General features: G+C 46.1%; 1 protein-coding gene across 2 annotated transcripts in view; it reads left to right on the forward strand.

The window, feature by feature from the left end:
- The window catches only part of PLXNA4 (plexin A4), a 539,940-nt gene that overhangs the window by 393,102 nt on the left and 126,835 nt on the right, over positions 1–20,003 (forward strand). For both annotated transcript variants that reach the window (XM_011995835.1, XM_011995836.1), the window contains one exon: positions 17,799–17,899. In XM_011995835.1, the coding sequence (XP_011851225.1) occupies positions 17,799–17,899 (101 nt within the window). The remainder of the gene's footprint in view (positions 1–17,798; positions 17,900–20,003) is intronic.

Below are 20,003 nucleotides of genomic sequence, written 5' to 3' on the forward strand. Positions count from 1 at the left end.
GATGGAGGGTCCATCCGAGCTTTCTGTGCCATTCATTTAGGGTTCCGTAAGAACTCTAAACCCTGAAGTGGCTCAATACTGTCTGCCAGGGTGGAGGAGGGACCTCTTTAGAAGCGAAGTCACCAGGAGATGTAAAGAATGCTCCCAGCTCTTTGTTTTTGTAATTATGAATAGATTACCATGGCACACAAGCAATAAATTAGGACAACAGTACCAATAAACATAGTTTAATGTTGCATCAAACCCTTTCATAAGTCATGTCTGATTATATTTAATGATGTTATTCTTATTATTTTTCTTCAAATTGTGTGTAACTGGCAAACACATAGCACAAATGTCTGCATTGAGTGGTTATATCCAATAAAAGTTTGGGTTAGGCAACTAAGTTTTCACCCAACTCTGGGATTCTTTGGTCATATAATTAGGTTAGTGCAGCCAACCTTTGCTTTCATAGTTATTTTTATCTGCTTCCCAGGTGTTTTCTTGGATCTGGGGTCTGGATTGGTGTGGGTGGTTTCTCTAAGCATCACAAAAGGTCTAAGCATAGCTCCTACAGAATCGTGCACATGAGTGTCACAGGGACGCTGATCACAGGGGACAGGAAGGAGGACAGTGGAGAGAAAGGAGAAAAGGCCAGCCCCAAAGGCAGGGGCTGTGGTCAGGCAGGGTCCCCTGCTCCTGGAGTCATTGGGAACACAGGACTTTCACATCTGCTCCTTGACTCTGCTCCCAAAAGCAAACCTGCAGCAGCCACCGCCAGGAACAGCCTGACGCCAGCCCATTCATGCTGAAGTATGAGTGAGAGAGAGCCCACTAGGCAATTTTTGATAAAGAACAAAAGCAGGAAGAAGAAGGGAAAATCTAATGGAGTGCTGAGGCATGCAAAGTTAACCTTTCATACCCTGTGGTGTCACCAATGCCACCCTTTGCTCAGACCCCAGCCTGCCTTTCATCGACGCAGCAGCTATTTGGTCTGCACTGTTTTCAGATTCCCTTCACTCCTTGAAGAAACATTGGCCAGAGAAGCACCAGGGGTGGGGAGGCCCTCTCCAGGCTTTGCTGAGTCTCAGTGACCGGACATGAGGGCAGACCAGGGTGGCCTTCCAGGCCAGGGCTCTTGTAGAGAGTAGATGGACACTATGGGGTGGAGTTTTCTCTCCAACTTTTCTGCCTTCAATGACCCCTTTCCAGCTACATCCTCCACCTCAGAGAGCTGGCTTTATTAAGGCCCATGCTAGCCAAAGATGCCTTAGCATGTCAGTGGTTTTGCTGGATTCTCCCTTGGCAGGACCAGGGTGAATGGCACAGAAAGCTGAGATGATCCTTCCAATTCCTCCATCTACAGACAGTCTGCAAGGTCAGACTGATTCTTCAGCATAGCTGGAAATATCCCTCGGAAAACATGGGCCTAGGAAGCCCATGGCCTTCCCTTCAAATCTACAGGGCCACAGCTGAGCATCTGACAGGGTCTCTGTGTCAGAACTAACGGCCTACTCAGTTCTAGCAGCCTGGGAGCCCTGTGAGGTTCAGGTTGTCCTGAAGAATTGGCCCACCTGTGGGCTCCTGCTGCTCTGTGTCCCCAGACCATACCCTTGGCCCCAAGACAGGATGTGGATTCCCTACCAAGCTACAGGCAGCAGTTGCCTCAGGATGTGGCCAGCTCTGAAGTCTGCAGCCCCTGGAGCCAGTGAAACAATTCCATAATTGGTAAAGTCTCATGAAGTCAGACATACCAGCCCCTGCTGGGTTGGGCCAGGGTGACATTGCACCAACACACTGAGCGATTGTCTAGAATCCTGCCAGGCCCCAGATGATGGAGAGCCTTATTTGGAGATGTGTGTCACGTAGAAGGAGACAGACTTGTTCCCTCCTTGTGAGGGAAACATGTTGGCCAAAGAGTGATTATAAGATATATCTGAATGGAAATGCTCCAAGCCAAACTCTGCCTTCATCATTGTCCATGATGTTTGGGGCAACTTGCCTCTGCAATCAATTAGGCAGCTGCTGCTCATCACGGGGGAGCTACAGTCACCTGGCCCCTGCAAGTAAGGGGACTGGAGTGAAGAAAGGAGGCTGCACCATGCCTCAGAGCAGCCGTTGGTCACAGACACCTTGTGTTAGGGACCTGGCACTGCTACTTACTGGCTGTGTGACCTTGAGCAAGTCGCTTAACCCCTCCCAACCTGTGTCTTCATCTGTAAACTGGAGGCTGTCATCCCTGAGCTGGCTACCTCACCAGATTGTGGTCACAGGCAATCGTGGCTGTGAAATTGCTTATGAATGGGGAAGCCATGTACAGCTGTCCAGTGTCATCACTATGCTTGCCCCACCCTGTCCCTGTGCCCCATAGCCTTCCACCTGCCGTATTGCTCAGATTCCAGGGCAAAATGCATAATCCTCAAATCACTAACTCCTCTGCTCCCTATGGTCAAGGCCAGTTGTCCCAAACCCAGCCCGTTAACAGGGTCATGGGTGGGGGAATAAGCAGAGCAGTACAGGGCTTTGAGAAAATACAGATGCCCAGCTCCTGGGAATTTTGATTTTGCTGCTCAGAGCTTGGCCCAGGCATCAGCATTTTAAGGGTTCTACTGTTGATTCTGATGCTCAGTGAAGTTCAGAGTCAATTAACCTAGACTCCAAATTCCTGCCTTTCCCTCCTCCTTAGCACCTTGTAAGTGCCTTGATTCTCCCCTTAAACTGTGAGCATCCCTGAGGGGTGTCCCACAACTCAGCAAGCAGTGGCATAGTGAGCTTGCCTGGGGAGGCACACAATCCAAACCAGCCCCCACTGTGCCCCAGACTCTGGTCCAAGTTAAGCTATATTCCCAGCAATATCCAAAGTAGGCTTAATGGAGGAGAAAAGCATTAGAAAATGAATTGCACGTATGGCATGCTACCTACCCTGAATTGTCACATCCATTTTCTTGCTACTGCCTCAGCCCTGTATCCTGCAGGTTTGTTTGCAAACTCAGCAAATGCCCCATGTTTAATTGTGTCTGGAGGCTGCATCCTCATGTCCCTGCCACAACAGGGGTTGCTGGATTCTGTGCCAAATACCACCATGCTGGGCCTTACTGCCTGACCCTGCCCTTCCAGACGTGTCGTGCCAACTCATGTCCCAACATGCCAGCGCACAGCACGGCCTCTTGTGCTTGGCGAGGAGCCAGCATGATCTCCTATCCCAGACCCACAGCGCACTTGTGGTTATGCCTGTTCACAGAGGTCAGGGGAGACCCTGATTGAATAAAGAGCACAGATAACCCTGGCCTCATTTCATCAGATAGTTGGAAGTGTTCCCTGTCTTTTCTTAACTTTTTCAGGTGCTGGGGCAATAAAGTTTACTTGCCTGGGTTTTCCTCTTTTCCTTCCTATACAATTCAAGAGCAGAGCAAAAGCTCTCAGAATAGCTGAAGAGAGGAGAGAAAGAGACAGGGGACTGGTTGGAAAGTTCTGGGGCTGGCTGTGTGGCCAAAGCTCTATTGATAGGGAGGGGTTTTTTAGGCCTGAGGACCACAGGGCATTACCCAGTGGAGTCAGTGGTCAGGTTAGGAATAAGACCGTGAGGTCCCATCACAGGTTTTCTTCAGTTCTGACTCCTTTTCCAGCACTTACTTATAAGATAACTGAGGGCTGAAGTATTCAGCAATCACAAAGACACATCTGGAAACCTTTAAAGTTGAATTTTAAAATTGAACTTTGCGTTAAGGAGAATGTTGTCTGTCTCAGGAAAAGTAAACCCAAAAGATGAGTTGGCCCTGGTGGTCATGCCTATAAGGACAGATGCTGGGTGTTAGGTGTGGATGGTCTAGGACTGTGTTGAGTGTTTTACATGTATTATATCCTTTAATCTGCATAGCTTTCGGAGGGTTGAGAATATTGAGTGCACTTGACGAAACTCTTAAGTGACCGAGTTAAGATCTGAGCATCAGCTCTCGGACTGCACAGCCCAGGTCCCAGGTCCCCTGTGACCCACAGACTCCTGACTAACACTCAGTTACTAAGATCCTCCACCTATCTAAGTTACTAAGCCCCTTCCTGTGGGCTGCTACACTTTTAGATCCTTCTCCCAGGTTCTCCATCTACTGAGCTTGTCTGTCATAGGCAATGGCATTTTGGTATTGGGGGTTGTCTGTTGCTGTAACAGAGGCCTGAATGGACAGAAAGAGAGTGGCTGAGACTCCTGGCCTTCCCCCAGGCTGTCCACCCTGAGAATGGGCCCAAATTAGCCTCCTCCCACCCCATCTCCACCCCAGGGCCAGCAATTATTTCTGAGCTCACTGAACCCCTAGTCTAAATATAGGTCTAATAGCCATTTCTCATTTCAGAATGGGGAATCTATTCTGAGTTTTAGTTGGATATAGATCAGACTCCCCAGATGCACAAAATGTGAAATGGATTCATTACCCCTGCCACCACCACCACTCACCCCTTGAAAACGAATTTCCTAATAGGAAGTAACTGGCCCGCTACTACAGTCCAGCGGGGTCAGCTCCTGGCAGATGGAAGCGGGAAGCTCTGCCTTACATCTGCAGCCTAGAAAGAATGAAGGCTGGCACGGCGCAGCTGGGTCTCCCGACTGTCCTTCCTGTCCCACCCAGAGAAATGCAAGGAGGGACATTGCTGAGCACTGACAACAGAATTTAATTGTCACCTAATAGGGGGTATATTCACTACTCCCTTTATGCATAGGAGAAAACCGAGGCTCAAAGAGACACTTTTGACAAGTGGCTAAACCAGGAGTTGAATCTAGGACTTCAGAAGACTGTGCTCTCTCCATTCTCTCAGAGACGATGTGCACACAACCCTTTACTCACCCTCACAATTGTTTATATTAATGATAAATAGAAATGGTCGCAGTAAACTCTAGTGGTTTCATAATTCATCATTAGAAGTTGTGACAATTTCCTTTCTTAGAATTCAAAGTATATTTCAGATTGATATCATTGTACTTTTTCAAGATCACAAGAGCTAGGGAAAGGGCAGAGCTGAGGGTCCCTATCATACAGATAGATGAAGTAACCCAGATGAGAATAAAATTGAGGGAGATCCTGGAGTGAGACTCCTGGAGATTTTTCTAGCCATACGATAGTTAGTTATGATGGAATGTTCTGGGTAGAAAGGACGATAGAGATCAATTTATGTTGAACACTGAAAGCTAAACAGATGAAGACAATTGCTAAGGGCTTGCAGCAAGTGAGGAACAGGTCTAGGATTACAGCCCAGGTCCTAGGACCCCCGCCCAGTGATGTCCCAGCATACCATGACTCCTCCACATGGAAACTAAACTGATGCAAACATAGTGCATGATAGCATCTGCACATATTGGGGCTGTAGGCAGAGGTGCCCTGGTCCTCGCCTAGTAACTTTTGTAGAGAGATAGAGTCTTCTGCATGTTGGGTGGAATTGGTGTCTGGGTGGACAGGTGACATCACTGAATAAGTGCATTGCCAAACAATGACTTTCCCACCCGATATGGGATAGTTAATTTTATAAGGAGAAAACTCCCCCATGGCCCAGGGCTCACTTCCAGGGTGCTGCTGGTCAGAAGGTGAACCAAGAGGGAGAGACCAAGCAGCCAAGAGCCCTTTCCATAGTTCCAGAATATTAGAAATCTTGTGGGTATAAAGAAAAGTTGGGCCAGATGTGGTGGTTCATGACTGTAATCCCAGCACTTTGGGAGGCCAAGGCAGTCAGATCCCTTGAGGTCAGGAGTTCAAGACCAGCCTGGCCAATATGGCAAACCCCTATCTCTACAAAAAAGAAATACAAAAAAGAAATTAGCTGGGCATGGTGGTGTGTGTCTGTAGTCTCAACTACTCAGGAGGCTGAGGCGGGATAATTGCTTGAACTTAGGAGGCAGAAGTTGCAGTGAGCCGAGATCGCGCCTCTGCACTCCAGCCTGGGTGACAGAGTGAGACTCTGTCTCAAAAAAAAAAAAAAAAAGAAAGAAAAGAAAAAAGAAAAATTCAAGCTGTCACCCTAAAATAAATTTTGAGCTGCACAGTTAATTTAGTTTAAAAGACTAAAGGTTAAAGCATCTTTAAAATATTATTTTAATTTCCCGGTCTATAATACCCTGTCTGTGAAAAATTCAAACTCCCCAAAGTTAACCACTGTTAGCAGATAGTAGGTATCCGCTAGATATCTGCTAGGTATCTCTCTAGAAGTTATTCTTTGCACAAAGTTTGCATATATATGTGTACACAGCTGCACAGTTATCTTTTGAAAACAAACATTGAGTCTTAATATACCCTGTTTTTAAAATTTGTTTTTTTAACTCAAAGATGAATCATAGACATTCATCCATCTGATACATACAGACTATTATCTTAGAGTGTAGATGTGCCATGATTTCTTTAGCCAGCCCCCTGTGGATGGATATGTTGTTTCCAAACAGTCATTACTACATACAAAGCCACAGTGAATATCCACAGCCAACCACAGGTGTCTAGGTGCTAGTATTTCTGCAGGAAAGATTCCAAGAGGAAGACTTGCTGGGTCATTTTAGGTTTCAGTAATAACTGCCAAATTACTCCTCAAAATGGTTGCACTAATCTAAACCCTCACCGACAGTTTCTAAGGCATAAAACCCTTTTAGAGGCCGGGCATGGTGGCTCATGCCTGTAATCCCAGCACTTTGGGAGGCCAAGGCAGGTAGATCACGAGGTCAGGAGATCGAGACCATCCTGGTGAAACCCTGTCACTACTAAAAATACAAAAATTATCAGGGCGTGGTGGCGTGTGCCTGTAGTCCCAGCTACTCAGGAGGCTGAGGCAGGAGAATCCCTTGAACCCAGGAAGCGGAGGTTGCAATGAGCCACAATCAGGCCACTGAACTCTAGCCTGGGCGACAGAGTGAGACTCCATCTCAGGACAAAATACACCTTTTAGAATGCTGTCATTTTAACAATTGTCCTTTCATATTTGAAGAATTACTGGAAGATGCCCTCAAAGCCATATCTCCTAATGAAGAAGCTGCATTTTGCCTGTGTAGGCAAAGATGACCTGTGTCCAGGGTGGCCCAGACACAAGAGGGCCCTCTTCCCCTTTCCCCAGCAGCAGGCTGGGCCCTGATCCCAAAATGGGAACTCGTGTAAGTTCAGGAGAGTAGGTGGGTACCTTGAGGTAGGAGATAGGATGGAAGGAAGACGATTTAGGATTCCTTGGGTCATCTGTCATCTCTGCCTCCTTTCTAATCCAGCAGCACCTGGTCTCCGGAGAGTGGGGCCCCATGTTGATGGACCTAGAAGGTTCTCCTTCAGGAATATCAGTTTCCAACCATTTGAGCACCATGATTTTCCCAGAGTCAAATCCCTTTTGGAAAAAAGATATTTGTTTCCCAGCCAGAGAAGCCTCATACCCAGCCTTGGTTTCCTGTGGGGAAAGATGTGTTTATTTGCAAACATGCTCCTGTGGTCCAGAACACTTCTGCCCATAGGTGTGTACAAATGCCACTCCTGTGCTGAGACATGCACATCTGGGCACACCCCCTTGGGCTGCTGTGCACTCATTCACAAAATGTATCATTTACACACACTGTTTTTTTGTGATTTGAATAGCTAGAGCATTGCTGGGGATGCTGGTCAGCAGAGCCCTTACTAGAAGGAAGTCAGAGAGAAGGGTCAGGTGCTTGATGGAGAAAGGAGTACCCGCCCAGCCTGCCCTGCCACTTCCCACAAGGAGCCAGTGCCAGCCAGCTAGGGAGCCTCAGCATATGCCTGGGGACTAGCGTGGCTCCACTGCCTGGGCCGGGAGTTAGGTGTCACCGTGCCAGCCCCTCCCCGCCTTCTTTTTGGCTGCAGGAACAAAGGCTCCCATTGAGCAGGCTGTGCTTGGGAAACACACAACAGCAGGTTCCCGGTCCCAGTTCAGAAGGGGCCATAGTCTTTGTCTGTGTCATTCGCTAAAAGATGGGCTGGAACAGGAGCAGCACTTTGATCCCCAGGACAACAGCCCCTTCCCACCTGCTGGGCTTGGGGATGGGGAGGGAGGCTTGCATTTTCCTCCAGGATGTGGGGCCCTGAGGCTCTGCCCCTGCTTCAGCCCTGACCTTAAGACTGGGTCAAGAATGAGCATCTTGGCCAGGAGTCCGTATCTAGGGACTGGGTATCAAATGAAGAGTGTTGGTAGCCATGTAGCCTTGGACAAATCCCTGCAGCAACTGAGCTTCAACTGAAAAATGAGACGATTGGCAGCTAGAATGTTTCCAAAGTCCCCCTTGGCTTGTTAACTGTGTGAATGCCAGAACACTCCTGTCATCCTCCATTGCTTTGCACCTCCATGTTGGCAGGGCTGCTCTGGGACTGCAGTCTCCTCTGCGAAATGCATGGGATCTGCCTAGCTAGAGAATCTCACACATTGCAACCCCACAGCCCTGGAAGTCAGGAAGTCAGGTCTCCTGAGCCTGTATGTGAATGTGAGCATAAGAGCTCAGAGAATGAGAGGATTTAACCTTTACACTAAGAGATTAATCTGTGGCAATAATCTAGAAATGATAGGTTTTAGAGTAGAGCCAAGATTGTCAAATCAATGATCTCCAGGGGATTCTTGGAGTATGCACAAGTGTAACAGGAACCACGTTCATTCATTCACTTATTTATTTATGTGTGCATGCAAACATTCATTTACTTTTCTCATTTACTGCACATAAGCTGAGTACTAGGTGTAGTGGAGTGAAGAGAGATGACTTTGCACCACCCATCACAGGGGTATTTTATCGGAGGAAGATGCTGGAACAACAGAGTTGCTGTTAGCATAACGCTAACACATTCATATGTGTCATCTCAATTAGTCTTCGAAACAACCCATCAGGGTGCTTAGATGAGGAAACAGAGGCTTGATGAAGTTAAATAAGTTGTCCAAGTCACACAGTCATGGCAGATCCAGGATCCAAACCCAGGTCTGTTTTTCCCCCAGATCTCTGCTTCTCACTTGTCCCTGAGATAAAACTATTTCAAACTCTATTTTTCTCCCTAACCACATTTGAAGGAGTAAGAAAACCTCCTGGAGGAGGAGGCTGTGCTGAGACCAATTGTCATTCTCTCTGCAGGGCTGCTTCTTGGTGATCTGCCCATAGGGGGGCTCCTCAGCCCCTGAACTCAGCCAAACCTTCCTGATAGTATAGTAAGTAGCCTGAATGCTGTGAAGTTTTCAACACAGGACCTGTGTTCAGCAGAGGGACCAGAGGTTTCTCAATCCCCTGTACTATGTTCCAGGAACCAGTGGTGTCTGGCAGGCCTGAGGGTGGGCTCCAGCCCCCAGCTTCATTTCCATTTCCACCTTTGCCACCACCCTGCTGCGTGACCTTGGGCAAGCTGCTCAGCTCCTCTGGGCTATGGCTTTTCCGTCTATGCAGCAGGGAAGCAGATCGCTCTCCCACTTGGCGAGGGCTCTGGCTAATAACAATCACGTGCCATTGCAGCGCAGCCCACACTGGGAAGCCTGAGGATGGGGTGATTTCTCGAGGCTCTGCAGAAAGCACACTGAGAGCTCCTTGCCCAGCTTCCCAGCTACTGCCGTTTGCTAATGAGGACCAACATATGTTGATGATTCCGGTGTCGGCACTCGTTCCTTGGCTGTCCGAGTTCCCGGAGCAAACTGGCTTCCTATTAGGCATTTATTCTTATTAATAGCAACAAATTGCAGCCCTCCGCAACATCTGCTACTTTTCGTTTACAAGAAGCTTCCCAAATCATTTGTATTGGTAGCATTTTGTGACCAATTCTTTGAGGCAGAGCAGGACTGGATCCCCCTACTCTGAAAATGAATCAAGTGAGGCATGAAAAATGGGAACTTTTTGTTCAAGGTCACCCAGACACACAGAATAGATTACAGTTTGGAATCCCAGCTCCCCAACCCTCATGCCCTGTGGCAGTTGCCTTTGCTATTCTAAATATCGTCAGCCTTGACCCCAGAGGTCCTGCCTAGAGGCAGGTAGGGATAGTGGTGGTAGCCAAGGCTGCTGCCCTTGACCCTGTGCCTCTGTCTGCCCTCAAGTGAGGCCCCAGCTGGATTAGCCCCATGGCCCAAGCACCAGCAGGAGGAATTGCAAAGCTCAAGGCAAACCATTCCCAAGGAGCTTTTACTGCTGCTAAGTAGAAAAAAAATCATTTTCTGACACTGGGGAAGCCAGATGGCCAGTACAGGGAGTCTGAAGCACATCTGTGCTTCTGGTCAGCTGACCACAGCTGGAGGGCTACATTGTCTTTCCAGAGTCTTCTTCAGTCCTTTGCTCAGGGGCTAGACTTTCCTGAGATCAATAGATCTATGACCATAGAATTAAGAGAGCATGGCCAGCATGGGAGGTACTGAGAAGGGCCATTTATCATATCAGACCCAGCTTTCAATAATTTCTGAACTCGTACCGGGTACATATGCCTTCAATGTTTGCATAACCTATTTGAAGCACAGGGTGGTAAGAAGCGACCACACTGCAGCCTTCCCCCTCCTCCATTTGACTGACCTCTTCTCTCTCCCTCTCATGGGACTTTTACATCCTGGTGTAACTTTCTGCCCAGCACCTGTGTATCAGCTAGCTATTGCTATAATAAAGCTTTGTAACAAACCAACCCAAAACTCAGTTGCATACAATAGACATGAATCCTCACACTCATGGCTCTACAAAGCAATTGCATGTCAGCTCCCTAAGCTCAACTCAGCTGGGCAGTTCTGCTTCAAGCTGCTGCATCAGCCAGGATTGTCTCCTGGCTATAAGTTGGGCTCAGTTCTCTCTCCATGTGGGTTCCTTTGGGGCCCAGGCTGAAGAGGAAACAGCTATTTCGGGAAGCTCTTCTTATGGCAATGACAGAAGCCCAGAAGGCAAAGAGGAGCACATAAGCACATCTGAAGCATTAATTCGTCTCAAGTTTCCTACCATTCCATTGGCCAATCAAGTCCTGAGGCCATGCCCAAAAGCCGAGAAGTGGGGAAATGCATGCCACTTCTCTATTCACCATGAGGCCATGGGGTGGAGACATAAAAGTCTTTTTAGGGAGTGAAGAATTGGGACTCATAATACAATCTGCTACAGCCTGGGACCAGCCTCCTAACATCTGTCTTTCATACCAATTAGCTAGGTTCAGAAACGCCTGCCACCTTTGAGCAAAGAGAACAGGAGTGACAGGGTTCCAGGCATGTGGAGTGACTTGAAATAAGCACAGCTTCTTGAGCCACTGCTCAGCCACAAATTGCAGCCCTGGTGGTGAGGGCCTTGGAGCCATCACAGGGAGACTCCACAAAACCTTTGTGTGGTCCCTGGCCAGCAGAAATAAAGCTTGGAAAGGCAACCGGTGGTGACCAAAGGAAATAAAGGCCAGCGGAGAGGCTTTGAGGAGCTCCCCAAGACCAAGCCACCGAGACCCACGTGTATTACTGAGCTAAGAATTTTCCAGAAAAGGAGTAACTTTTCTCAACTCTACTTCCTCTGCTCGGGGACAGTGGCAAGGAAGGACAGCATGATGTACAGCACCAAGTGCGGCATCTGCACGGCTTGACAGTTCCCCCAGCAGCCTCTTGGAGTTTCTTAATGGGTCATCTTGCCTCTTTTTTTCTTTCTTTTTTGACAATTTTGAAGGAAATTGGGTACTTAAGAAACCTTTTGGACATTTAAATTAACTCCAACCATCAGGCTCAGTGTAGCCATCGTTGCATTAGCATCCAATTATAAGAGTAGAAATGGAGTAATAACTCACATTTTGACCAGAATGTCAAATGCTTAAACAAATTAGAGATACACACAGAGACTGCATGCTATATCTATGGAACATTTCTGAATGTAATCAGCAGAACAGCAGGCACCCTTCAGAATGTGAGCAACAGGCAGAGTGGGACCCTATTGCCAGAGGAAAGCATCTTTTGAAATATCAGGGAAACCAGGCGGGAGTTGGGCAGTGGGGGCCAGGACTCAGAAGCTGTAAGAATTCCTCCAGCTGCCATGGAGTACCCCCAGGCTCCCAGGTCCCCAAGCAATGGGCTCAGCTCATCACATGGAGAAACTTATGAAGACCAAGGCCATGACTTAAAATCTGATGTGGGACCCTTTGCTCTCTTCTCAGTCATTCATTGCCTTCCTATGCTAGGCCATTGTTCTGTAAATTTGTGACCTTTGGAACTGAACAGGTTAGGAAGATGATGATGATGATGATGATGATGATGATGATGATGATGATGATGATTGCAGGTACAACAGCAAATGATCATTTTATTTACAATTATTTAAAACCAAACTACATTATATTATTTAAGGAAGCTTACCTTGGTGGCAAAAGGATAAAACCACCCAGATTCCCAGAAAGGTGATCTAGGGGGAAAGGAAGTGTAAATGGGGAAGGACACACAGGTGATTTCTGGCCATAACTGTGAATGAAAAATACCAAAGCAGAGGCTGAGCAACAGCAGGATAATTTTCTAAAATCAGTGGCCATTTGACCTCTTGTGAGTTATTTGAATTGGGAGCTCCTCATTTAGGCCTTTTGGAATGGGTGGGAGGCAAACATTTCCAGGAAGAACAAGGCTATGACATCATTTTTCCAAATCAGGGAACAGGTATCCAGACCTTGAGAATGACAGAGCCAGTTATGTAATGATACATGATAGGTGACATTTATCCAAAACCCTTTGTCTATTTGAGATTACATTGAAAAGAGTAGCAATGCCTGTCTTCTGACTGAAAGATCTCAGAATGTTTCATAAACATGATTGTATTAGTCTACCAGCAAAAGCTGTGCCCCTTTGACCCAAGGAGCAAAGCAGAGAACAGGTGTTTTCATATCCATGCTGCCATGCTGAAGATGAAGTAATTTGTGAAGTCCACTCAAAAGGATTATTCCAATATTTTTATTGTGGTAAAATACGCATAACAAAAATTCACAGTGTTAATTATTTCTAAGTGTGCATTTGTAAGTACACTCACATTGTGGTGCAAGCGTCACCACCCTCCATCTTCTGAACTTTTGCATTTGCCCAAACAGAAAGTCTTTGCCCATTAAAGAGTAACTCCTTATTCCTCCCTTCCCCAGTCCCTGGCAACCACCATCCTGCTTTCTGTCACTATGAATCTGACTACTCTAGGCACCTCACATAAGCAGAATCATGCAGTATTTGTCCTTTTATGTCTGGCTTATTTCACTTAGCATCATGTCCTCGAGGTTCATCCATGTTGTAGCATGTGTCAGAATTTCCTTCCTTTTTAAGCCTGAATAATATTCCATTGTATGGATATACCACATATTGTTGCTTCATTAATCTGTTAATGGACATTTGGGTTGCTTCCATCTTTTGGCTGTTGTGAGTAATTCCACTATGAACCTGAGTGTGCAAATGTGTCTTTGAGATCCTGCTTTCATTTGTTTTGCTTGTGTACCCAGAAGCAAAATTGCTGGATCATATAGTAATTCTGTTTAACTTTTGAGGAACTGCTAAACTGCCTAATAGGTTTTTGCACAAAGCCAGACAATGTCCCAAGACAATGTTATGCAGACCCTACCGTAACCCTGCGCCCAATCCTTCTCCCCAAGCACAACTTATGCACACGTGGAGGTCCCCGGAGGTGATGGGGCTCCCATCTCTAGAAGCAGCAAAGGAAGCTGCAGCCACATCCATCAACACGTTTGCTAGAGTCTTGTGACCAAGGGACAGACCTCAATATTCTGTGGTCTCTGATACCATCTATCATTATGGTAGCTTAGGTCATGTCACCATCTGATTTGTTCTCCAAACAGAAGTCCCTCCCCCACCCCATTACTTTCTTTTTTCACCTCTTCCTGTGGTCTGAATTCCCTCACTCAGTTAATTAGCATGCCTGGCACTGCAGCTTAAGACTTTAATCAGCGTGGGGTGGTTTTAATTAATCGTGTGGCTCTGCATCTGGAGTGGTTTGTGTTCCAGGGTCAGGAGAGGAGTTGGAGATGGGGGTTGGGAGAGGCAGCTTTGTATGGTGTAAGGCTATGAGTGGCAAGTCTAGGTATTTGGGGAGAAAGAATCATAGAGGCAAGGTGGCTCAGAGGTCATCTGGCCACCTGTGCAACATACTAGCAAGGTGTGGATGGTAACTGGGGACATGAGGGAATACATTTATACTGAGCTAAATGGTTGGACTAAATCCAGTTTTCAAAAGTGATTGAAAGTATTAGAAAAACTTCTGATGCTTTGCAGAATTAACCATGGGGTAGAGAGTGAGGCAAAGCAGTGATAGAGATGGAGAGGTGTGCAGCCAGCCTGGGAGGCCTTGGCCATGCTAGAGACTATTGCCTGATGGTGGAGCCTGGGAGATTTCCCTGGTTCGGTCCTTCCTTGGGAAGGTCCTGGCAAGGTGAAGGAGGTGGCACCTAGCTTTCAAATGATGGTAACCTTTCTACTTGGACTGTCAGAATCCTGTTGGCTCCCCAATTTGAATGTCCACACTTTAAAAAGAGTAGAGAAAACCTAGATGAAGTTCAGGAGAGAGTCATAAAAATGATTAAATCATAAATATAACTATTCTGTAAGGACAGACTAAAGGCAGTTGCGTTGTTTACCTTCAAGATGAGAAAGCTCTGGATGCCTGGATGATTGTCACCAAGAGAATGTTTTCTTGAAGGTGGACCCAGTGCCATTGTTATACATGTCCATGAAAACCACACAAGTGAGATGAGGTTGACCCGAGAGACTTTGTCGGAGCATTAACAAGGAACTTAGGATGTGAGGACTGAAAGGGAATTCAGAGCTAACCTGCCCAGTTCCTCATTTCTCAGATCATCAAAAAGAAGCCCAGAGAGAGATTTGTCCAAGTTTACCCAAGAAACTGGGGGGCAGAACTGTGGCTGGAACCCAAGGCTCATAATACCCGTGCAAGACTTATGTCAGGGCTCATGATACCCGTGCAGGACTTGTGTCCCTGTCTCACATGGACCCACCTACATGAAAAGCTAAGAAAAGCAGATAGTTGTTCCAGAAGCTAGTAAAGATAGTGAATAAGTCCTGGAAATGAGATAACTCCGGGTTTCATCCACAGCATGGAACAATGAATGGTTTAGGGGCAAATATCATAGTTCAAGGAGGAAATGACGCTATCAAGGTATTAAAAAAGAAAAGTTCTCCCAGGTCTGTTGAACTCCTGACAGAGTTCCTGAGGCCTCAGAAGACTGTCAGAGGAGTTTTCTGGGATGTAGGGGAGAGGTAAGTGACAGTACAAGGAGGATTAGGATATTAATAAAAAGGATAGCAGCGATCCATCATAGCCGTCACTTATAAAGTGCCAGACCATTTACAAAACCATTGCGTTGTCTGTGCTTTGGGAAACTGAATTGGGGTGGGGGTCGGGGAGGGGGGATTTTTATCTCCAGTTAAGCCAGAATTTGAACCTAGCTCTGAGGGCTCTTGCATTCTTTCAAACCCAACAAAAAATGACTCATGTTTAAAATCAAGAGGAGGGACTTGACAATTCCAGGGTATGGACATTATTAAACACCAGTTTCAAAATATTTTAAGAATCTGAATGCAAAGGTTTTTGAGAATTTCACGTTCACCAAGGAGCTGGCTCTTGACTTGATGTGGAACATTCTGGAACCTGCAGCCACATTCCATCCAAGGTGGATTATAGAACTTGTCAATAGGAGAAACTGGGGAGGATGGTAATTAAGTTTAAAGCAAGAAAATGTTTTTGATTGAGCAAGGCATGATTTTCTGTTTAAGCCCATGCAAAATATGGAGTGCTAGACAAGCAGCTGGAACATATGAAAACATTATTGTGTACTTATGGTTCCCAACTTTCACCATTTATGGCCCCTTTTATTATTTTTTCCCTCTGTGCATTATGTTTTGAAAGATTCTGTCTACTAAACAAACTGCATTTATTAAGTAATAACATATTTCCTATTTTTAATATGAGACGTACATCACTGAATATGAATAAAAAACATAAAACAGCAACAATTCAATTTCCATTAGGCTTTGGGAAATATTGAAAATAGCTTGTGGACCTCATTACCACTCATGAATTCCTAGGAGTCCAGGTACTTTGGGTTAGGCGTCACTATTTATATGCTTACATAACTAGCATGTCTATACTCACTTAAGGAGTAAGAAGAGAAATTAAAGACACAACAGAAAGAGGGCAAATTCTTGGCTGGTGGGGAGCCAGTGTGGGTAATTCATAAGGAACTAATTGTTAAGGTTAATTAGTAGGATAGGAAGGTCGTATGTAGGCAGACTCCAGGCACAGCCCATGCAGATTACATGAGCAATAATAAAAGAAAAGATAAAATTCCAAATGTGCAAAAAAGACATCTGAGAAGGTGGAGGAAGGGCCACCAAGGTCAAGGTCACTGCCGTCAGAATGGGAGAGGGAGGCTAAAAGGTTGCTTGAAAGAAGTGAAAATGCAGTGTGGTCATTAAGAACTCTTGGTGTGTACTTTGGAGAACAAAAAGATGCATAAAGGGAATAAGAAAGTTAAGGGAAAAGAGATCATGTGGGATTGGGAATTAATTATTAATTAATTCCAAAAGAGAGTTGGAGACTAATTGAGCAGCTCTGGTGCCAGTTTGCCTGTGCGTGAGTTACAAGTAGCCCCTGCCAAGCGGACATCATTTTACAGAGGCACATGCCCCATAAAACAGCAGGGGAAACACTGCCTCTGCATTTGCTCATGTAACAGAGAGGGTTCAGCCAGGTCAGCGCAGTTTATAGTTTTCTGTGCCTGTTGTCTGGTGGCGAGAAATTAAAAAGGACGGCCACATCAAATTCTCTTAGCTCAAACTGAAACATCAGGTAGGATTCTCCATTGAGATGAAAAGGTATCCCAAATGGAAAAGGATGATGTAAAATTAAAAAAAAAAAAAAAAAAAAACTTTTTGTAAAGAAGAAACTGGCAAAACAGAGAATAAAGACCAAGGCTATAAAAAGAAAATAAAAACTCTGTTTGATCCAGTGTGTCATTATTGAGTACCTACTATGTAGCAGGTGCTGGCAAGTCATGTAAAGAGACATCAAGGCAAAGCTACATTGGAGAACAAAGAAATTCAAAAGATATTTAAGAGCATGCAGGAAATGGAAGCATTTGGGCTAAGCAAAAATGTCATGTGGAACATTTTACATTAGCAGGCGGCTGGTGAAAGCTAATATAAAGTTTTGGGTTGGAGAGGAAGCCTCTAGTCATGAAAAGAGTGTGGGTAGGAGGAGAAATAGCAGCAGATGCTCTTTGAAAGCACCATAGTGAAAGCTTTTAGAGCCAGTTGGCCAACATTATGAGAAAGAAAGAGCGGGTAAGTAACAGCTACAGAGTGAGCTTATGATATCTTGGTAAATGGCAAGGAGGAAGAGAAAGAGAAGGGTCTTGGTCTCAGGCTAACTGCTCTCTGGAGCAGCAAAAATGATGAAACGTGAAGGAGGACTGGAAAGAAGGGGAAACACTATAGAAAAAGAGAAATGATGAGGGAGTGAGAATGACCATTTGCACTTATTAAATTGATAGGAAACAAATACATGATGAATTGGCCATTTGTAGAGATATTTGGGGGTTTCAGAGGTAGAAAACTTGAACGCTGTAAATATCTTTTCTAACAACTTAGTATGGACAGTATGGAGTCTGTATTCATGGAGACTGCTAAGAAAATAATATGGCTGCTTGTCTCCCTGGATGCATATGTGGCCACCTACTCAAACATAATCACTCAAGGTCCCTTCCCACACTGGGCTCCAAGCACCTTCATGCTCCTGCAACATTTCAGGTGATCCACTTGATATTTAGAGCAGCATCTCTTCTGGTACACTACTGGGTGTTCTGCAAAATCTTGACCACTTTCTCCCTACCCTGCTATCCTAGCTCACCAGAGTCCCTGTGGAGTCCTGTGGTCAGTATCGGAGCTGCGGCGAGTGCCTTGGCTCAGGCGACCCCCACTGTGGCTGGTGTGTGCTACACAACACGTGAGTACCATGGGGAGGCTGCCTCCTGCCTCCCACTTCCTCCTGGTAATTCCCTTCCTCCACTTCTCTGTCATCACTGCCTTTCCCTTTGATCTGTCTTTTCTCCTCATCTTCCTTGCTCTTCCTTCCTAGTATCCTTTCCAAATTTTATCTCCCTTCCTTTGTTCTTTCTGACTTCTCTTTAAATTTGCCAAATTCCCTTAAGAAATATATGGCAATGGCGGCATGGGAATGATGATGGGTCAGGATATAGTTGTCACGCTGGGTAATCACACACTGGAGGGTGGGAAGAAGCAGGATTCCTGGACTTTCCTGACTGTGGCTTACTGGGCTGGAGATTGACTTTCCAGGACTGAACACCAGGAAGAAGGCATTGGATACTTTTTTCTCCACCTTCATACTGGCCACAAAATCATGAACAAGATATATGCTGTCCCTTTAGTGATTCCACATCTCCTTAACATCTCCTTCAACATCTCTATAGGATTTTCTGGTTTGGATCCACAGTTAAAGTGTGTGGCACCTGAGGACCCTCCCACTGCTGTCAAACACCCATCAGCTGGCTGTGAGTGCACTTGGGCTAGAGTCACTGGGTCAGTAAAGCCTGGCCTGAGTGCTGGCCACTTGCCAACATGCCTCCTTTTTTGTGGCTCCATTTTATTCTGTAGAAGAGGGAAGAAGGCAATGGCATTATAGTGGAGGTAAACGGTAAATAAACCAAGGGGCAGAAATAGGGCTCAAACAACCAGAAAGCTGAAGGCTTTTCTTTGGGGATCCGAAGACCCTTGCCATCAATACCTGGAGAAGCCAACAATGGTTGGACCTCACTCTGATGAAATTTGGTTCCAGTCCAGCTATTGTTGTTTCTGGCCAACACCTGAAATGTGCCACTTTGTAAGCTGGATCCAAACATTATAAATTAAGAAGAAAAACTTTATTCTTCCTACTAAGAACCTGAACTACATGTGACCAATAACATTTACCAATAATTTTCAAGTATAAGAAGGTAGGAGTAGGATCTTGTCTTCTCCCCTCCCCTTTGCAAAGAGTGCCTCTAAAAGTTAGAAACACCCTCTTAAACTCGAATACATCTCTGGGTGGCAGCCTCAGGCATAATGAGTCCTTGAGTTCCTTAGGGGAAGGTCTGACATCCCTCAGGTAAGTTATAGTAGAAAAAAGTCAAGAACCACTGAGCTACACTGAAGTATACGTAACTCAGTCTATGGCCATGCCACCCTGAATGTGCCCGATCTTGTCTGAAATATGCATAACTCTTGGCCGGGCTAACTCACAGACAGATCAGAAACTGTGCACTCAAGTGTATAGAAAGGTTGCATGGTAACAGAGCACGGGATCCTAGCAGTGGCCAGCATAGAAGAGGATCGCAGAGGTTGCATTCAGAATGCAGGTTGGCTCAGATGATACCAGAAGAGTTTCCTGAATGATACCTTGCAAGGCAGACAGGGGACAGTTTTCTTTGTGTCACCCAGTGAGGCCTCTCAGGAAGAGACCATGCTCTAAACTCATTGCCTTACTTGGGAGCCTTGACTGCCCTGTTTTCTGCTTGGCTAAGGATAGCTCTGCAGTCCTGGCATGGGGCTTTCTTACCTGGCATATTTCAAAGGCAGTCAGAAAATCTGGTCCCTCCCTGACACTCCATGCCCAGTGGCACTTTCCATGTCAGCTTTGGTCTCTGCCCACAATGCTGTCCCAGCCCCACAGAGCACGGAGCCCTGTGAACAGAGGGGCTCCAAAGCTTAGAGAAGGCACCAGGGAGGTTGTGAGAACCCCTACCTCCCACCCCCAGGGCTGCAAGGTAAGCAGACATGAGAGGAGGAGGCAGAAGGCAGTACTTCCTGTATGGCCTCAGTTTTACCTTCTGTAACATCATACCTGCCTCCTGTCAAGTAGAAGAAAACAGGGATGGATGGAGGCCAAGGTGAAGTCTGGGTGGTTTGTGAAAGGGGCCCTCAGGCTGCACGGGGAAGCCAGCTGCTCCATTCTCAGCACGGCATAAAAACAGCCACAGACATGAATTTTGGGCACCTGCCCCCAAGTCCAGACTCCTCATCCCAGCTCCTCCTCTGTGAATTGGACATGGTGA

This window comes from Mandrillus leucophaeus, unplaced genomic scaffold (assembly GCF_000951045.1).
Source record: "Mandrillus leucophaeus isolate KB7577 unplaced genomic scaffold, Mleu.le_1.0 Scaffold5, whole genome shotgun sequence".
Lineage (NCBI taxonomy): Eukaryota > Metazoa > Chordata > Mammalia > Primates > Cercopithecidae > Mandrillus > Mandrillus leucophaeus.